This window comes from Cyprinodon tularosa, unplaced genomic scaffold, assembly GCF_016077235.1.
Source record: "Cyprinodon tularosa strain WSP-4 unplaced genomic scaffold, ASM1607723v1 ctg130, whole genome shotgun sequence".
Lineage (NCBI taxonomy): Eukaryota > Metazoa > Chordata > Actinopteri > Cyprinodontiformes > Cyprinodontidae > Cyprinodon > Cyprinodon tularosa.
Window position 1 is genome coordinate 278903 of NW_024038115.1, and position 18504 is coordinate 297406.

The following is an 18504-nucleotide window of genomic DNA, read 5'->3' on the forward strand; positions in this document are numbered from 1 at the left end:
AGTCCAGTGGGGAACTCCCACCATCACAGCAGCCGGTGTGATCGGTATGATGAGCGCAGTGGTGGCCAGCATCATCGAGTCCATTGGAGACTACTACGCCTGTGCTCGCCTCTCCTGCGCTCCTCCGCCTCCGATCCACGCCATCAATCGGTACGTTAACCTTTTAAAGCTCCAGCTCTACCGGAAGCGGTTAATGGGTAAATAATGTATAACTAATGCTTTTGCTTTAACTCATTAGGGGGATATTTGTTGAGGGTATTTCCTGTGTGCTGGATGGTGTTTTCGGGACGGGAAACGGTTCAACCTCCTCCAGTCCAAACATTGGTGTCCTTGGAATAACAAAGGTAATGCCCAGTGTCAGTTTGTTTTAGCTGTTTGTTCCTCCTTTGCCTGTTTCCCTCTAATGTCCCTTTTTTCTGTTTTATTCCTTTGCAGAATTTCTTTTAAGTCTGTCTGCTATAAAATTTTACTCCTAAATTAATTTGAAGTTTAGTTTTTAAAATAAAGGACTTAAACTTAGGAAACTCTGAAAATTAAAGATTTGTCATTTTTATCCGATCTTTAATAAAACTCTAGCTGAAAAAAACAAAAAACAGATTAGACTTGATATACAAATCCTGATCTGAATGCCGTTTCTCTGCTTCCTCAGGTGGGCAGCAGACGTGTAATCCAATATGGCGCTGCCATGATGCTGCTGCTGGGGCTGGTGGGTAAATTCAGCGCCCTGTTTGCCTCTCTGCCTGACCCAGTCCTGGGGGCTCTGTTTTGCACCCTATTTGGGATGATCACAGCAGTCGGCCTCTCCAACCTGCAGTTCATCGACCTCAACTCGTCCAGAAACCTCTTCGTCCTTGGCTTCTCCATCTTCTTTGGTCTGATGCTCCCCAGCTACCTTAAACAGAACCCGTTGGTCACCGGTGAGCTGCAGCTGAAGCTTAACCAATAGTGTTTTATTCCATCATGTAACGACCTTTAGCTGTGTGGTTTTATCGCTTAGAAAATGTGCATACTACACAAACATGCAAATATCTAATTACTTTTATTGAAAGCTAAACAGCTAATTATTAGGTTGCTAAAATAATCTAACTCACTTTGTATTTTTCTAATTATGTTAACTATTTAATCAAATTTTTTATACATTGTTTATTTATTCTGCTTTTTTTGCCATTCTGCTTCCAGAGTAACACTGAGAAATTTAAAAAGCTGATAATAGCCTTTTTAATCCCTCAAGTTTCTATTCCGCAGTCAGCTGCTCAACAGACACGCTGCTTCTAACTGCAGTTCTGGCTCATAGTTAAGGTATTAGGTTAGCTTAGCTAAGTAATGGATGAGATTAGGCACAGATTAGGCCCTTTTTACTAGATGATAGAGAAGTGGCCATGTTTGTTCTTCAGGCATGAGGAAATATTTTATTTGTTTGCAAATGGAGAGAAAAGAAATAGTGATAATTATGATGGGGAAAGCAGATGAGCATTGCCCATCACGTTTATTGCCATCTGCTTGCATAAATGACAGAACTGCAAAAAAAGGGAGGAGGATATTCTGAGTCTGTAAAGGCCTAAAAAAACAAATACCAGCGAGTTGGCAGCTAATTTCATGTCTTTTCCTCCTCAGGCATTGTTGAAGTTGACCAAGTCCTCAATGTGCTGCTCACTACTGCGATGTTTGTTGGAGGATGTGTTGCCTTTATTTTGGACAATACTATACCTGGTAAGGTTTTCTTTCACCTCGTTTCTGGTTTTACTGCATGATGAACTATGTTGGTGGTGGTAGGTGCTCATTATGACGAGAAGGGGGTAGTTTGGGTTCACAAAGCAATTTAAAATGACAATTTGGCTGTGACTGCTGAGCAGGTACAGGTTTGCGTAGAAAGGCAGAGCATATCGAGGCTGTTTTAAATCTGTCCGTGAGGATCCCTCGGGAGGGAGAGTCAGGAGACGCACCCAGGAGGAGGAGGAGGTGGAGAAGGTCCAGGGCTACGCCTGCTACCACCCAAAGAGAGCAACAGAGGACCAATGGGCCGACGTGCAGCTGCAGATTTTCTTTTTCTTTTCCTTTTTTTTTATATCGTTTCTTATCAAAGCAGCTTTTATTTTATTCATTTTAAACTTCTTACCACATATAAAACGGTAAAATCAACTAAACCGAACTTAAATTAGGCCCTTGAGAGGACAACAATGGAACGAACTAATTAGAGGATGGCAGGAACGTTCAGAAAATCTCTGCAACCAGTGCCAGCTGTCTCAAACCTTGATACCACATTTTTCTCTCTGCATTTATTTAAACACATAAAATAAACGCATTGTTTGGTTTCTTTTTTGTAGTTTCTTAGTTGCAAAATCCCCAAAATATTACTTGAAAAATGCTTTAGTCTCATCCCAATGAGATCCGTTTGTTCTTCACGTAATTGATGGCATCAAGAGGCAGCATTATGCTTTGGGATGGTAGAAATTTTTACAGAGAAGACCTTAAGGTTAGCAGTTAGCAATGTAACTTTAGTTTTCTTTAAATGGAAAGTCTGACAATCTGAGATGAAAAGACATTTAAACAGAAAGCGTATTTTCGCTGACATGTTGAGTCTGTGGATTAATTATTATATGGGAGAGAATGATTCTTACAGCTAATCACAGGAAGTGTAAACCGATACCTGCTAAGGTTCTCCTCTTTACCCCTTGAACTTCCAACTTTACCATGTGGAGTTTTAAATATGGTCAACCTTTTAGAAATCTGGCTTAAAGGAGAAGTTCGGTTTTTAACACTTTTAGCCCATTTTCTGTAGTGTCCAGGATGAAATCGAATGATCGACACCAAAATGTTGACAATTGGTCCTGTCTCTGCTTTTTGGCTCATTTAGAATCCACCCCTGGCTGCTTTAGAATGGCTTCCATAGAGCATGTCCGATAATGTCCTTAAAACAACCTTAAACGTTCTTTTTTTAAAATATGCTGCTCACCAGGTCGTCAGCGCTGTTCAATGACGTTCCAAAAAAAGTTTCGTAAAGAAAAAACGTTCCTGTAGTGTTTTATTTAGCATTTTGTAAATCCCATTGAGTTCTGTTGGAATAGTCAATATTCCCCTGCCACCGGAAACGGAAAAGGGGCCGGTTTACGATTAGTTGTAGTCTTTTCGCTTCACTCTGTGTACTCCGACGTCGAGAATCAAGAATCCACCTTTCGTATTCCATTTTCAGAGTTTTTTAAAGTGTTTAACAGAGACGTTAGCACCTCGACGTCGGAGTACACAGAGTGAAGCGAAAAGACTACAACTGTGTAAACAGGCCCCATTTCCGTTTCCGGTGGCAGGGGAATATTGACTATTCCTACAGAACTCAATGGGATTTACAAAATGCTAAATAAAACACTACAGGAACGTTTTTTCTTCACAAAACTTTTTTTGGAACGTCATTGAACAGCGCTGACGACCCGGTGAGTAGCATATTTAAAAAAAAGAACGTTTAAGGTTGTTTTAAGGACATTATCGGACATGCTCTATGAAAGCCATTCTAAAGCAGCCAGGGGTGGATTCTAAATGAGCCAAAAAGCAGAGACAGGACCAATTGTCAACATTTTGGTGTCGATCATTCGATTTCATCCTGGACACTACAGAAAATGGGCTAAAAGTGTTAAAAACCGAACTTCTCCTTTAAGGTAAGGATCTATATTCTGCAGGGAAGACGCAAAGAACCTGCGGTTTTAGTTATGCTAACTGTGCTAATATCATACAAGACAACCAGTCATTTTATCTTATCAAATATTACTTTCTTCACAGCAGCTTCTCTAATTTCACTTCATCCCCACTTCATTGTAAAGCTATAGCAGCAGATAAATCCTGAGAGGATTTCCTTGTTTGTTATTTTATTTAGAGGGACTTTAGATTAATATCTACTTGTCTAACCTCAGGAACCTTGGAGGAACGGGGCATCAGGAAGCTGAAAAGAGGAACTGGTCTCAGCGCCGCAGAACTGGAAGGAATGAGATCCTATGATCTGCCATTTGGAATGGACTTCTTTCAAAGATATGCCATCTTCAAGTACATCCCCATCAGCCCTGTGTTCATCGGCTACCACTGGGGGCGTCTTCAGGATGGCAGCAGGAGCAGAAAGGGACTCGGGGATGTGGGCAAGGCAGGAGGGGAGGGAAGTGCTGCTCCAGGCGAGAGTCGGGTATAGCCCGAGGCGCAGGAGAGATGTTAAATGTGGCAGAATTTTTAGGGAGCGAGAGATGGTACACTAAGATGAAATGATGGGAGAATGGAGCACAGACAGAAGCTGAGCAGGATTGTGTGGAAGAAAATGTGTTGCACCAACTTCCCCATCAGTATGCGTTTTCTTCGACCTGTCTGTGTTTTTCCCCACCCCCCTCTACACTGTTTTCAAGCATGCTATAGCAAATCACAGCATGTGTTAGAAAGAAGTCTCCATGCAGAGGTCATTCAGTGTGTGTGTGTGTGTGTGCAGGATGACACTAGCTTGTGCTTTAATTTCCTTCCAGGAGACCAAAGGTCATTGGAAAAGCAGAGCGGGATGTTAATTTTCTGACTCCTAATTGCTGCTAATTCATAGTCCCTGAATCAGCTCATAAAATTCCTTCTACTGAAAGCACAGCAGGGTGGATGAAGTCAATTGCACATAGTGTTGCCTCCAAACTTTGTTATGCAACCCCATTAGCGACACACACTCACACACACACACACTTGCAGAGAGCCTCAGTAGCTGTAGTTTAAGTGCTGCCATGCATGATGCGGGGGTCATGCAGACTGATGTAGGTAGTTTATCGGGTGCCCTTACCCATGCAAAGCTATTGTAAGATTTGGGGTTTTTTTGCACTGACCGCTTCCTGAGTTTTAATACCAGATCGGTGATTTAAAGCATCTTTTTTTTATTCATTTAGCAGCATATCACCCCCCCCCCCCCCCCCCCTTTTTTTTTTCTTTTCTGTATATTCATGACCCATCCCAAACAACTGGGTTGAAGGATGGTTAACAGCTCCAGTTTACGTGTCCTTACCATGTCAGTATTATGCAGAAGATTCCAACTGACAGCCTGGCCCTCTTTATGGAGATGTTGAATTGAATTACAGTGGCTTTAGTTATTTCAGAGGATTAGTTTGGTTACATTTCTTTTCTTTACGTATCCGCTTGAGCTCTCAAACTGAAGCGCTACCTTTTTAAAAGCTTTGATGACGCACAGTAACAGACATGTGGCCTTGTCGTGTAGACTTAGTGTACATAAGGCTTAAAGGGAGTTAACGGCGACAGAGAAATTGAATGCTCTTTAGGCAGTAGTGCTAGAGATACCTGATCCTATGTCAGGGGTTATGTAGCTTTTTATTTTTTTGCTTTTAGCAGCAAGGTGCTGCTGGTCGAAGTTTACTTTCCACTGAATAGACTCCCAGTGCAGCCTGCATCTTTATTTCACATCAAAAATACAACTTTTAACTTGTTTCAGAATTGTGAGTTTGGGCAAAAACATTTATGAATGTTTTCTCTTTATTTATATTTTATTTTTCACAGATAAAACCCTGAAAAGTGTGGTCCATTTCAGTATTTAGCACTCCTGAGGCTAAATAGAATCTGAAATCACAGCTACAAGTCATTTGGAGGTTGTCTCCATCAGCCTGTCAGCAAACTGAACCTCTACCTCACATTTAAGTCCTTAGCAGTATCTAACTAGTTTCCTCCCAGGATTTTCTGTATTTAGTCACATCTCATTAATCCTAACAATCTGTTCCGTATCTGCATCCAAAGAGCATGATGCTGCCACCACCATGTTTCACTGGTAGGTGTTGTTTATGTAGCCTTTCGTTTTCCTCATTGCATTCAAATTTTTCTCATTTGAAGGGATTGGTTTGTGTCATTTCCGACCAGAGCACCTTCTACCTCACGTTTGCTGTGTTTCCTACATGGCTTGTTGTAAACTGCTGAGCTTTTATTAACGTCAGCATTCTTGGAACTCTTGCATTAATGGCTAACATGGATCTCTTAGCCTCCTCTCTGAATATTTTCCACCTTGCTCATCCCATCTGTTTAATTGAGCGGCCATGTTTTAGTGCTTTTGGGTTTTACCATACCCTTTCCGTCCTCAGTCCTCCTTTAAGCGTCACAACTTAAACCTCGACCTTTCTGCTCTGCTTTTGTCTTCATGATGCTTGTTTATCAAACCTCTGGCCTTAGCAAAATCACTGGATTTATACCAAGATCAAATTGTACCCTTTTTATATAGAGGTTTCAGTGAAAAAGGAACTGAATACAAATGCACCCCACACTTTTCAGATTTTTATTATCTATTAAAAATGCTAGTTAGGTGTTTGTTTAACTGCCGATGGCTGCTTTCAGTCAGATGTCAAACCTTATAAACACCTTGTGAGCAGAGGTGTGGCCCTAAAGAGTTCCTCTCCAATCTGAACACACTGTGTGCATCTACTGCTTCAATACAACTTTGAAAGGATTTGTTTGGTTACAAAATAATATTCCCTGAAGAGTTTTATCAAACCAAAAAGCTAGTTTAGCTTTTTTTGTAGTTCTATTGATTACCTGTTACAGAAAAGCCAAAAAATTGAAGGTTTTACCATCCATTACTACTGAGATCCTTCTTCCCTTTTCTTTCTTTTTAAAGCTTTTTTGAAATATTTACATAAAGTTTTTGCAGCAGGCTTGTGTGTCCCAGTGTGGACATAGTTTTAAAATTGTTTTTATCAGTTTACATCCCCCTATACTAAAGCTTCAGCACCTTTTTTTTTTTTTTTTTTTTCTTCAGGACTTTGTATTTTTAGATTTATGTTGTTTCTCTTCCATTCCATTTGTGGCTACTTTTATTGAAATGCAGGAAGCTGAAACATTCAGAAGTTAATCTGAAATGTTTAAAATTTTGTGTGGGCCTTTTTTTTCCCTCTTTTATTACTGCAAGTGCTTGCACATAAAGTGGTGCCAACATAGTCCAAAGAGGCAGTTGTAACTGACCTGGACTCTGAAATGTACTGCGACCTTCTTTAGGTGGATAAAGTCAAAGCTTTCTATGAAATGACATGAAAGAAGTGGTTGAATGTCTTTAGGGGCCTTTTTATTTATTGTGAGGATCTGATGATAGTTTTTGTTCTGTAGTAACTTCACTGATTTCACTTTTAAATATTCTTCCCTTTTATCCTGGAGTGATTTTCATTTTGACTTTTATTCCAATAGAAAACAACCATCTTTACAGACTCATGTTAGATTGAAGAGTTTGTGGACCTAACCACTGGGTCCACTTGTGGGAAAACCTTCTCAGATGCATCAGGCTTGATTTCTAGAAACAGTCTGGCACTCTCTTAATACTTGTAGCAGTTTAAGGTTCAGGGTAGACCCACTATCGAAGTTGAGGGTTCAGAGTAAAATATCGGAAATGCATCAGAGGTTTAAAGTTTGATCTTTGTAAAATTTAATTTGAAATATTTGTAACTTTTCGATTCTATATTGATCCAAAATGCAGTGAGGTTATCTGTTTAAATGTTGAATTTAAACAATTGATTCCATCTAGATCTGCAATATTATAATATCTATATTTGCAAAATCGCTGTTTCAAAGACCCGCCTTCAGTTTTTCAAACAATATGCACACTTCTGGCCTTTTTCCTATCCTCAGTGCCAACCTTTATCATCTGTTTCCAGTGGAGGAGGTGTTAAAGCTCACTAAGAGTGGTGGAATTATATCAGAGTCTGAAGTCAGTTTACCTAATGCGGCTTAACTGAGTAGTGGATGAAGTCTGATGATCATCCTGGATAAGATGGAAGAAATAAACAAGAGAGCTGAGGAGAGAAATGACAGGCAGTATATAGAAAAGCTCACCTTCCTTATCGTTTAGAGAAGTAAGAGAAGAGGGGGGAGATCGTCTCTGGGCATGTCGATGGAGGGTGTTTTTTTTGTTTTTGTTTTTTTTTGTCTGTTTCTGCATGCCATGCACACATGATTATAACCTGCACAACCTCTTTTGCCGTTTCTGAAAAATGCAACTTGCACATCTCCCATCATGTTTCTCCTCCCCCTGCATACTTTTCATGCCCCAACGCCCGCAGTCCTGCAGCAAAACTATATTACAGTCCCATCATGTTTGGTGTACCTAGTTTTCTCTCCCGGGAATTCTCACTCTTCATGTTTCTGGATGCAGGAAGAGACACCTGCTGGTCACCTTAATAAGAGCCGGTCATTTAGGGGCAGATGTGGGAGCTTTCCTTATCTATGATGGTCTATGTGCCTAAATCAACTTGATCTTTAACTCCAAGCTTTTATTCTCTCATATTTAATGTCTAAACACACATATGTACATGAGGTTGTTACAGAAATAGCCCAGTTAAAGCAGACACAGATGGTTTTCTGGGTAGAAGTCATTTTAACCATCTGCTGGCTCTTAAGAAGGTAACCATCAGGTGACGACAAAGACATTGATCCCTTTCAGTTGTTTTGAAGGGGGCTCTGCCTGAAGATTATACTTCTGTGTAAAGTGTTTTATCTTTTTCAATGTTTTTTTTTATACATCATTTTTATGTTTTTGCAAACAGATATTTCTAAAAGTACTACAAAAAAAGAAAATCCTTACTTTAAATCTTAAATCATGCTGGAAAGCGCACCATCTTTCTTGTACTTTTTATTTAAAGTCTAACTGCTTTTGAAGCTGTTTGTAATCTGTGGTTTTGGTGAAATCTTTTTAGTGTTTTAGGACCTTTTTTCATACCTTTTTATTTTTTCTACTCTTTGAACATTGCTCTCTGCTCATGTTACACATCACCAGTAAATCAAAGAACAAGCTGAGAAACTTTAAATGGATGTAATGACAAACAGAAACATGTATATTTAATGTTTGCTGAACTGTCTGGAGGAGAAATTGTGTAAACTAATTGTAACATTAAAATGATTTATTCTTTGTTCCTAAAACTATTCAATAAGATGTTAAAGACTAAAACAGTCTTTTTGTCTTTCTTTTTTACAGCCAGTTTGGAAGGTTGCTTTTTAAGTGCACAGGTGCATCACATGAAGTCATAATATCCACAAAAAGTGAATTTTTGTGATTAAGTTTACATTTAGGTTGATATTTTAAATGTTAACAATGAAACTCTCTAGCTAATGAGTAATACAAACGTTACTTTCTCACAAGTTTGGATTCCATATTACCAATAGAAATATATTTTTAATACACAAATGTTATTTTTTGGTCACATTGAGGGCTTCAGAGTTCAGTCAGTTAGACCTTCCACAAGCAGGAAAAGCATTAGAATGAAACGCTACCACTGGCGCTTGAAATCGGTCGTCTTAATAATAATCCGGTGGAGACCGTTGTAAGTCTAGTTTACATAAATTATTTTATATATAATATTTTATTAGTCGGTATAGGACTCTACATAGGTCCATACATATAGGTCGCATCAAAGTGTAATAATAATTTAATATTTGTACTTTATTAATCTCACACTGGAGAAATTCACTGCATTTAACCCATCCAACCTGGCAGCATGGGGCACCCGGGGAGCAGTATGGGGTTAAGGGTCTTGCTCAGGGACCCAGAGTGGCAGTCTGTGGGAGTGGGGCTTGAACTCAGAGCCTCTGAGTTCAAGCCCCTAGTCACTAGTGTCAGTCACTAGTGTGTTAGTGCCGTGGTGCTGTAGAGTAAACTATTTATGCCTTATAAATGGCAATTTGTAAGGCAAGGCAAATATTAAGATTTAGACTTTGAGTTCGTAGGGGATAGTAACATGCATATAGATAATATATTACATTTATGTCAGTAAATCAATGTAATTATTACACACTAACTTTAACCCCTCAGATTGATGACCTCCATGCTGCCCTACAGCAATGCAATTCATACAAACATGAAAATTTGAGTCCATATTAACTACAGTACATGGACATTATAGCGTATGAATGTTGGTATATTTTGTCTCTTGATTTTAATAAGCTTTAACCTGTAATCATAATTAATAGCAAAATAAAAAACTTAAAATATGACTCCCCGTCATACATTATAGTCTTTATTCATTCACTTGGAACCTGCAGGAGGTATCTAAATGAAATCAGTATACAAGTACTGTACCAGCGATGTAACATCCAAAGATATAGCTGAAAAATCGACATTCAGTTGACGGTCGGTGGATCTATCAGATTCTGTTCCGAATCTCTGGATCTTTTCCTGTATCACAAACATAACCTGATTCAGGTATACAGTCAGGTCCATATTTATATTGACAGAGGCTTGTTTTGTTTGTATCTGTCTGATGAAACTCAGGACATGGAGTTAATGCTCAGCTTTCATTTAGGGGAGTCCATATCCAAAATGAAAGAAGATTTTTGCAGTGTGCAATTTTTTTAAAGGAATTTACATGTTGTCCTTCATCATTTCTCTATCAGTTAAGCTGATAGGATGCCTGGAGAGCATCAGTTTGAAGGTTTGCCCTGAACAGACAAGATATCTTTGTTCTGAACAATATCCTTGAGAGTTATGAGCATTTCTCAAACAGATGTATTATGAGGTCAAAGGATCACTGCGTTCAATTTAAACGAGAATCAAATAAAACCACATCTGAGAAATTGCTAATGTAGAAATAGATGCGTAGTACGGTGGCTGAGAAGTGCAAAACACATTTACAATTCAAAAACACATTAACAAATAAAAAACAAAATAAGATTTGAATAAACAAAATTATATTTTATGAAACAAATGTATTTTTGAAAAAAAAAGTTTAAATTTTTAAAAACACATTTACAATTCAAAAACACATTTACAAATAAAAAACAAAATAACATTTGAAGAAACAAAATTATATTTTATGAAACAAATGTATTTTTGAAAAAAAAAGTTAAAATTTTTTAAAACAAATGTACATTTTAGGAAACAAATTCACATTTTAAATAAGTTAGATTTTAGGTGAGAGAAAGTTTCATTTTAGAGAAAAAATATACATTATAGGGAAACAAATTTACATCGATTGACCGTTCGGAAACACTTGTACAAGTGCAAAGACAAAACTGCAAGCGGCAAAACACAGTTACATAGCCAATGTCCCAGTGGCCGGATGTGATGTCACGATTACCCTGACTTGTAGTACAAACAGCTCAATCTGTAGTCCTCCTGCTTCACGTGAAAGGTCAGCGGCGATTTTAGATGGAAAGAATTGCACTGAAGCTGTTTTTCTTAAGTTTACGCTAACCGAACAATGTTTTGCCCTTATTGTGGTCTCTGGAAGTTTTATGGGACACGGACCAGATGGCAGGACCAAGCTGCAGGGCCGAGCTCAATTCGTGGCAGTAGCTGCGTTGCAGCAGTTCCGGTGGTCCTGCCACCTGGTCCGTGACCCGTAAAAGTTCCAGAGACCGTCCGCACGAAGAACAAAATGGTGTAATTGTGTAGTGGCTGAAATTTGCTCCACAATAATAAAATCGCCGCTGACATTTCACGTGAAGCAGGAGGACTACAGATTGAGCTGTACTACAAGTCAGGGTAATCGTGACGTCACATCCGGCCACTGGGACATTCCCTTTCCGTGTAGCCGTCTTTTGTTAATTTGTTTTTGGCTATGTAACTGTGTTTTGCCGCTTGCAGTTTTGTCTTTGCACTTGTACAAGTGTTTCCGAACGGTCAATTTTTTTTAGATGTAAATTTGTTTCCCTATAATGTATTTTTTTTTTTCTCTAAAATGAAACTTTTAAAATTTGAATTTGTTTCCTAAAATGTAAAATTGTTTGCTAAAATGTAAATTTGTTTTTAAAATTTAAACTTTTTTTTTCAAAAATACATTTGTTTCATAAAAAAGAATTTTTCTTCAAATGTTATTTTGTTTTTTATTTGTCAATGTGTTTTTGAAGTGAAAATGTGTTTTGCACGTCTCAGCCACTGTAGTTACGGATAGAGATAAATCTACAGAATGGTTCATGCTTAGAAAGAAATGATGCACTGGTTAAACCAGCAGCACAAGAAAAGAACCCTGAACCATAGAAAACCTCTGAATGACCACAGAATCATTTCGATAGTGAAGAGAATCCCCTTAAAAACCAAAAACTGGACAACAGAACTGGAGCCAGAATTTCCCTGAAGGAGTAATCCCGAGGGATAAATAAAGTTGAGTCTAAGCCTAACACTAGGAGGGTAGAGGCAGCAATATTCAAGTCTACCTTAAAGAGAAAACTGTATGAAAGAAAGAAACGGGGTCCACTGTAGTGTGCAAGACACTCACATGCCTCAAGAAGAAAAGGCTAGATTTATTTTGATTGACAAAAAAAAACGGGTGAGAGTTTTGTGTGCATTCATTTACTGAATCCTATTGATTGAGAATGGGATGTCACTAAACTTCAGATGCAAGTCAAGGCAGGTCAGTGAATGCTCTAGATATACACTCTCCGGCCACTTTATTAGGTACACCTGTCCAACTGCTCGTTAACACTTAATTTCTAAGCAGCCAATCACATGGCGGCAACTCAGTGCATTTAGGCATGTAGACATGGTCAAGACAATCTCCTGCAGTTCAAACCGAGCATCAGTATGGGGAAGAAAGGGGATTTGAGTGACTTTGAACGTGGCATGATTGTTGGTGCCAGAAGGGCTGGTCTGAGTATTTCAGAAACTGCTGATCTACTGGGATTTTCACGCACAACCATCTCTAGGGTTTACAGAGAATGGTCCGAAAAAGAAAAAACATCCAGTGAGCGGCAGTTCTGTGGGCGGAAATGCCTTGTTGATGCCAGAGGTCAGAGGAGAATAGCCAGACTGGTTCGAGCTGATAGAAGGGCAACAGTGACTCAAAGAACCACCCGTTACAACCAAGGTGGGCAGAAGAGCATCTCTGAACGCACAGTACGTCGAACTTTGAGGCAGTTTCAGCTGAGGCTACAATTTGCACAAGCTCATCGAAATTGGACAATAGAATATTGGAAAAATGTTGCCTGGTCTGATGAGTCTCGATTTCTGCTGCGACATTCGGATGGTAGGGTCCGAATTTGGCATCTTCAACATGAAAGCATGGATCCATCCTGCCTTGTATCAACGGTTCAGGCTGGTGGTGGTGGTGTCATGGTGTGGGGAATATTTTCTTGGCACTCTTTGGTCCCCTTGGTACCAATTGAGCATCGTTGCAACGCCACAGCCTACCTGAGTATTGTTGCTGACCATGTCCATCCCTTTATGACCACAATGTACCCAACTTCTGATGGCTACTTTCAGCAGGATAATGCGCCATGTCATAAAGCTGGAATCATCTCAGACTGGTTTCTTGAACATGACAATGAGTTCACTGTACTCAAATGGCCTCCACAGTCACCAGATCTCAATCCAATAGAGCATCTTTGGGATGTGGTGGAACGGGAGATTCGCATCATGGATGTGCAGCCGACAAATCTGCGGCAACTGTGTGATGCCATCATGTCAATATGGACCAAACTCCCTGACGAATGCTTCCAGAACCTTCTTGAATCTATGCCACGAAGAATTGAGGCAGTTCTGAAGGCAAAAGGGGGTCCAACCCGTTACTAGCATGGGGTACCTAATAAAGTGGCCAATGAGTGTAGTTTCTCTGTGTGTGATGGTATTAAATAATCCCACCTTTTTAAATTAAGTCCCACTGAAAGTCCATCTCAGCAGAGTTGACACATGCAGATTGACTGTTAATAATTAATTAAAATCGAATGATTGACGGTTCAAGCCCCGACTCCGACTTTCAGTGTCGTTGTGTCCTTGGGCAAGACAATTCACCTGCATTGTCTACAGTGTACAGCAGCCCCGCTTCTGTCAGTGAGCCCCAGGGCAGCTGTGGCTACAATGTACCTTGCCACCATCAGTGTGTGCGTGAATGGGTGAATGAATGTAGTGTAAAGCGCTTTGGTCAAGTCTCCTGACTTGAATGAAGGCGCTATATAAGTACATGCCGTTTACCATTATTTTTTTAATATTGTGACGTTATTGCTTAAGTGGCCAGTGGCACCTGCCACTCCGCAGCCTCTAGGCTATATCTCATCCTAGAGGCTATATATATATATATACACACTACCGTTAAAAAGTTTGGGGTCACCCAAACAATTTTGTGTTTTCCTGAAAAGTCACACTTATTCACCACCATACGTAAAATACATAGAAAATAGTGTCAAGACATTGACAAGGTTGGAAATAATGATTTGTATTTTTTTACATCAAACTTTGCTTTTGTCAAAGAATCCTCCATTTGCAGCAATTACAGCATTGCAGACCTTTGTCCATAAATAATGTAATTATGGTACTAAAACTACTTATTTCTATCTTTAACTCACTAAAGAATAGTAATACACATCTGTAAAAATGTTTTATGACTTTTATTTGACAATTTTTATGCTTTTCACATTTTCTTCTTTAAAGCACTTCTCTGACGTCATCAGGCTTTTTTTTTTTACTTTATTTAAACAAAGTAAGTACAAACAAGTAAGGCAATAGCAACAGGACAAATCATTGGAAGGAATAGTAGAGGCAGATTTTAAAAAATGGAAGTACAAGGCATCAAAAACACTAACTTTCCCTATAAAGTTAAGTTTAACCATTGCTATTCATGTTAGTTCAGATACAGCTGATAAAGCTTTCTCAAAATGTGTGAAATGGCCTATTCTACCTAAAGTCAAAGAAACACAATTTAAAGTTATAAAAAAATATTTATCCTGTAGCAGAATTTTTAAGAAAAAGATTTGGTTTTGAGGTGGATCAATGTTCCTTTTGTAATAATAATAGTGAAACCGTTGAACATATGTGTTACCTCTGTTCTACTACACACCGCTTCTGGAAAGAGTTGAAAGATTGGATTTCTTTTTTAGTGATGTCCCCCCTTTTGCACTAAATGATGTCATTTTTTATATGGACCATCTTCCCCAGCCTGTTTCTGATACTATTAATATCCTCCTGCTGTTGGGTAAATATGATATCCACTGTGCTAAATGGAGAAATGTTAAACCTTCCTTTCATTGGTTTATTAATGACTTTAAAACATTTTTTTCTTCTCTTAAAAAGATTTAAAAAAAATGACAAATATGCCAAAAAATTGAGACTTGTTTTCTCCAAACATCTGCTATTCTAATTGCATCTACTTTTTGTGTTTTTCCATATTTCTATGGCTCTTTCTGTTTGATTTAAATGTTTGTTGATATAAATACCCTGCTAATTGTTGTACTTTTTATTTTTCTATTGTAATTAATCTTCATCTGTTCATGTACACTTTTGCCATCCTCTCTGAAAATATTTTTTTCATGTAAATGTCAATGGCTTAATAAAAAATAAAAAGAAACTGAAAACCGTGGCAGCGTCTGCAGCTTACATCTAATACGGACACCCTTGAGAGTAAATAATTTTTTATTTATTATTTTTGAATAAGCAAAACCCAGCTGAATCACCAAGAATTATTATCAAAGTGTCAATCCACGTTCAGAGTAGGACTGGAAAGCAGAGCAGAACGTATCTATTTGGGTTTTAGTTCAAATGCTTTCACTGAATTGATAAAGTTGGGTTCATAATATTTATATTTCCCTTTTTTCGTTCCTATAAAATCAGAAAATTTAACACAACCGAAGAACTGCACGGCTTATCTTTGGCGCCATCTAGTGGTTAAACTCGGTTTCGCATTTAGGCTTTGGTTTTGCAAATGTGCATTCAAGGAACTGATACAAATCTTTGTGTTGTGGTTTTAGCCTTTTTAGATCATCTTACTTATTTTGGTAATAAAGAAGAAGAAGAATTTAAATATTTCACATGTTTTGATCTGAAATTTTTTTCTCAAATTATACTAATCAGCTTTTACATTAAATCCTGACTCTGTGACCCATTCCTGTCCTACAGAGACTTGATTTCTCCAAACATCTGCTATTCTAAGTGGTTCACCTTTTTGTTTTTTATTATTTCTATGGCTCTGTCTATGTTTTATTTAAATGTTTGCTAAGATAAATCCCCTGATAGTTGTCTTACTTTTTTGTTTTTCTTTTATTGTAATTGATCTTTATCTGTTCATGTACACCCTTGCTATCCTCTCTGAGAGTATTTTTTTCATGCAAATGTTTTTGACTTAAAAAAAAAAAGTATTCAGGTATACTCCAAAAGTAAAAGAAGTAAAATATAAAATTATAAATAGTTATTATCCAAGAGCAGAAACTCCTAAGAAAAGATTTGGATTTGAAGAAGACTTTTTTTTACTTTTAACAGCACTTTATTTACACAATTTAAAGATATAAACAATTGACAAACAGTGATTGACTGAAAAGATAGGGCAACAAAATAGTCCAGGAAACCATCATTTTAGTCCAGGCATGTTTTTAATCATTCTGTTGAAACATGGTTGGAAATTTATATCTGATTTTAATTTATTTATTTTTCATAGAATTCTTTATTTTTTTGTGAGATTGAAGTTATTTTTCTTTGACCATTTTATTATTTTTTTTTCTTTCATCAAACGTAGGGGGGACAACAGTTTTTACCACCTACTTTGTAATTAATTTATGGAAATATTTATCTTTCATTTATTTTAAGATATATGTATGTGTTTGTTCATTCATTCATTCATTTATTTATTTCAAGATCTTTTCCGTTTTTTATCTTTTATTCTGTAAATCTGATATGATTTAATATTTTTTTTATTGGCTAATTCACAACACAAGTCATCTCAAGGCACTATACAGATAAAAATTTAGAATAGGTTTACTGCTTAACCCCTTCTTTTTTCAGGACTTTTTTATATCATCTTATGCGGGGGCAGTTTTCTCATTAGGGCTGGTGCAGCTGATACCTTTAACCACCATATAGATCATGTTTATCCAATCAAAACATTTAGTTTTCTGCAATATAGAAATACTGTTAGACATTTCACTTTGCACAAAGATGATTTTTCTAATTGAGTTTATCATCAATAATAAATCCAGAGAAATCAAGCTTGATGAAAGGCAGTTCAGGTTTTGTTCCACCTGTGAACCAAAAGACCTCGCATAGGAACGTAAGGCTCTCTCTAAGAGTGAGAGGAAGGTTGTAGGTGCCACCAGAAGGTACTTAATTTTACTGAGACGTCGGTAATCTAGAGTGGGATCCCCCCCAGTTATCCAGGTTGGCACCATAGGATTGGTGTGTATCGGGCAGAGTTAAATTACCTGTAGATAATGGGAAAGGTTTTGCAGTTCTATGGTAGTAGAACAAAAGGCAAGGTTCTGGGGAATTGTCAACTGCCCAATGAGAAATTTTTGATCAAATGCTAACAGCTTTAAAGATAATTAGAAACCAAATACTGGAAAATTAGCTCAAACATAGTCCTCTTCTTCCCCATAAAAAAAAAATCATCAAATAAATAAATTCAATTCAATTCAATTCAGTTTATTTATATAGCGCCAAATTCACAACACATGTCATCTCAAGGCCCTTTACAGTTCAACCAGATCATACAGTCAAATTGATACAAAGCTTTCTATCTAAGGAAACCAGTTGATTGCATTGACTCATTGACTCAAATACAATCCCTCACACTAAGCATGCTTGTAGCGACAGTGGAGAGGAAAAACTCCCTTTTAACAGGAAGAAACCTCCAGCAGAACCAGGCTCAGTGTGAGCGGCCATCTGCCGAGGCCGACTGGGGTTCAAGGAGACAGAAGCAGAGACACAAAAAGCAGCTGTAAAAGGCGGCCCCGTCCAGGAAACACACAGCCAGGCAGACGAGGTCCGAGCCAGCTCCCATGCCAGAGGACGAAGAGAGCACATCCACTCAGTCACGGTCAGAGAAACAGGACCACAATGGAAAACAGGCTGATCTCCAGCATCTATAAACAAGGGTGTTGATGGAAGCAGCACAGCTGATATTTCTTTCCAGGATGCCGTCACAGCCAAACAGGAACAGACGAGGCAAAGCTACTCTGAGGAAAAGCAGAGAGAGCAGAACGTTAGAGATTGAACTAACAGATTCTGCAGAATAGGAGAACAGAGAGAGAATGAAGCAGAATGATGAAATGGGAGTCCCCATGTCCTCCAGAAGTCTAAGCCTATAGCAGCATAACTATAGAGATAGCTCAGGATAAATGTAATCTAACAAAAACTTCCAACTGTTTTTAATATTCTTTTTTTGTTTCTGCATTTTTATTTTATTTTATTTATTCTTTAATTATTTTTATTTTATTTATTTGTTCCTACTTGCTTTGATTCTGTTTTATCTTCCTGTATTTTAATCATGTAAAGCACTTTGCGTTGTCTTTGTACTGAATTGTGCTATAGAAATAAATTTGCCCTGCCCTGCCTTGCCTTGATATTTCCTTTTACGGTAAATAGTTTTAGGATATAGGCTGCTCAGTGGCGCAGTGGGTTGCACTGCTGCCTTGCAGCAGGAAGGTTCTATTCCCAGGTACTCCAGCTTCCTCCCACAGTCCAAAAACATGACTGTTAGGTTAATTGGCGAAATTAAACAAAATCTCTAAATTATCCTTAGGATATTAATGATTGTTTGTCTCTGTGTTGCCGTGCGATGGAGTGGGGACCTGTTCAGGGTGTACCCTGCCTCTTGCCCATAGACAGCT

At 38.2% G+C, this 18504-nt stretch overlaps 1 protein-coding gene across 2 annotated transcripts in view; it reads left to right on the forward strand.

Annotated features, from left to right (window-relative positions):
* Positions 1 to 4816, forward strand: part of slc23a2 (solute carrier family 23 member 2) — a 49965-nt gene extending 45149 nt beyond the window's left edge. For both annotated transcript variants that reach the window (XM_038277216.1, XM_038277217.1), the window contains 5 exons: positions 3 to 150; positions 239 to 344; positions 650 to 917; positions 1615 to 1710; positions 3900 to 4816. In XM_038277216.1, the coding sequence (XP_038133144.1) occupies positions 3 to 150; positions 239 to 344; positions 650 to 917; positions 1615 to 1710; positions 3900 to 4168 (887 nt within the window). In that variant the 3' untranslated portion in view covers positions 4169 to 4816. The remainder of the gene's footprint in view (positions 1 to 2; positions 151 to 238; positions 345 to 649; positions 918 to 1614; positions 1711 to 3899) is intronic.
* The last annotated feature ends 13688 nt before the right edge of the window (positions 4817 to 18504 follow it).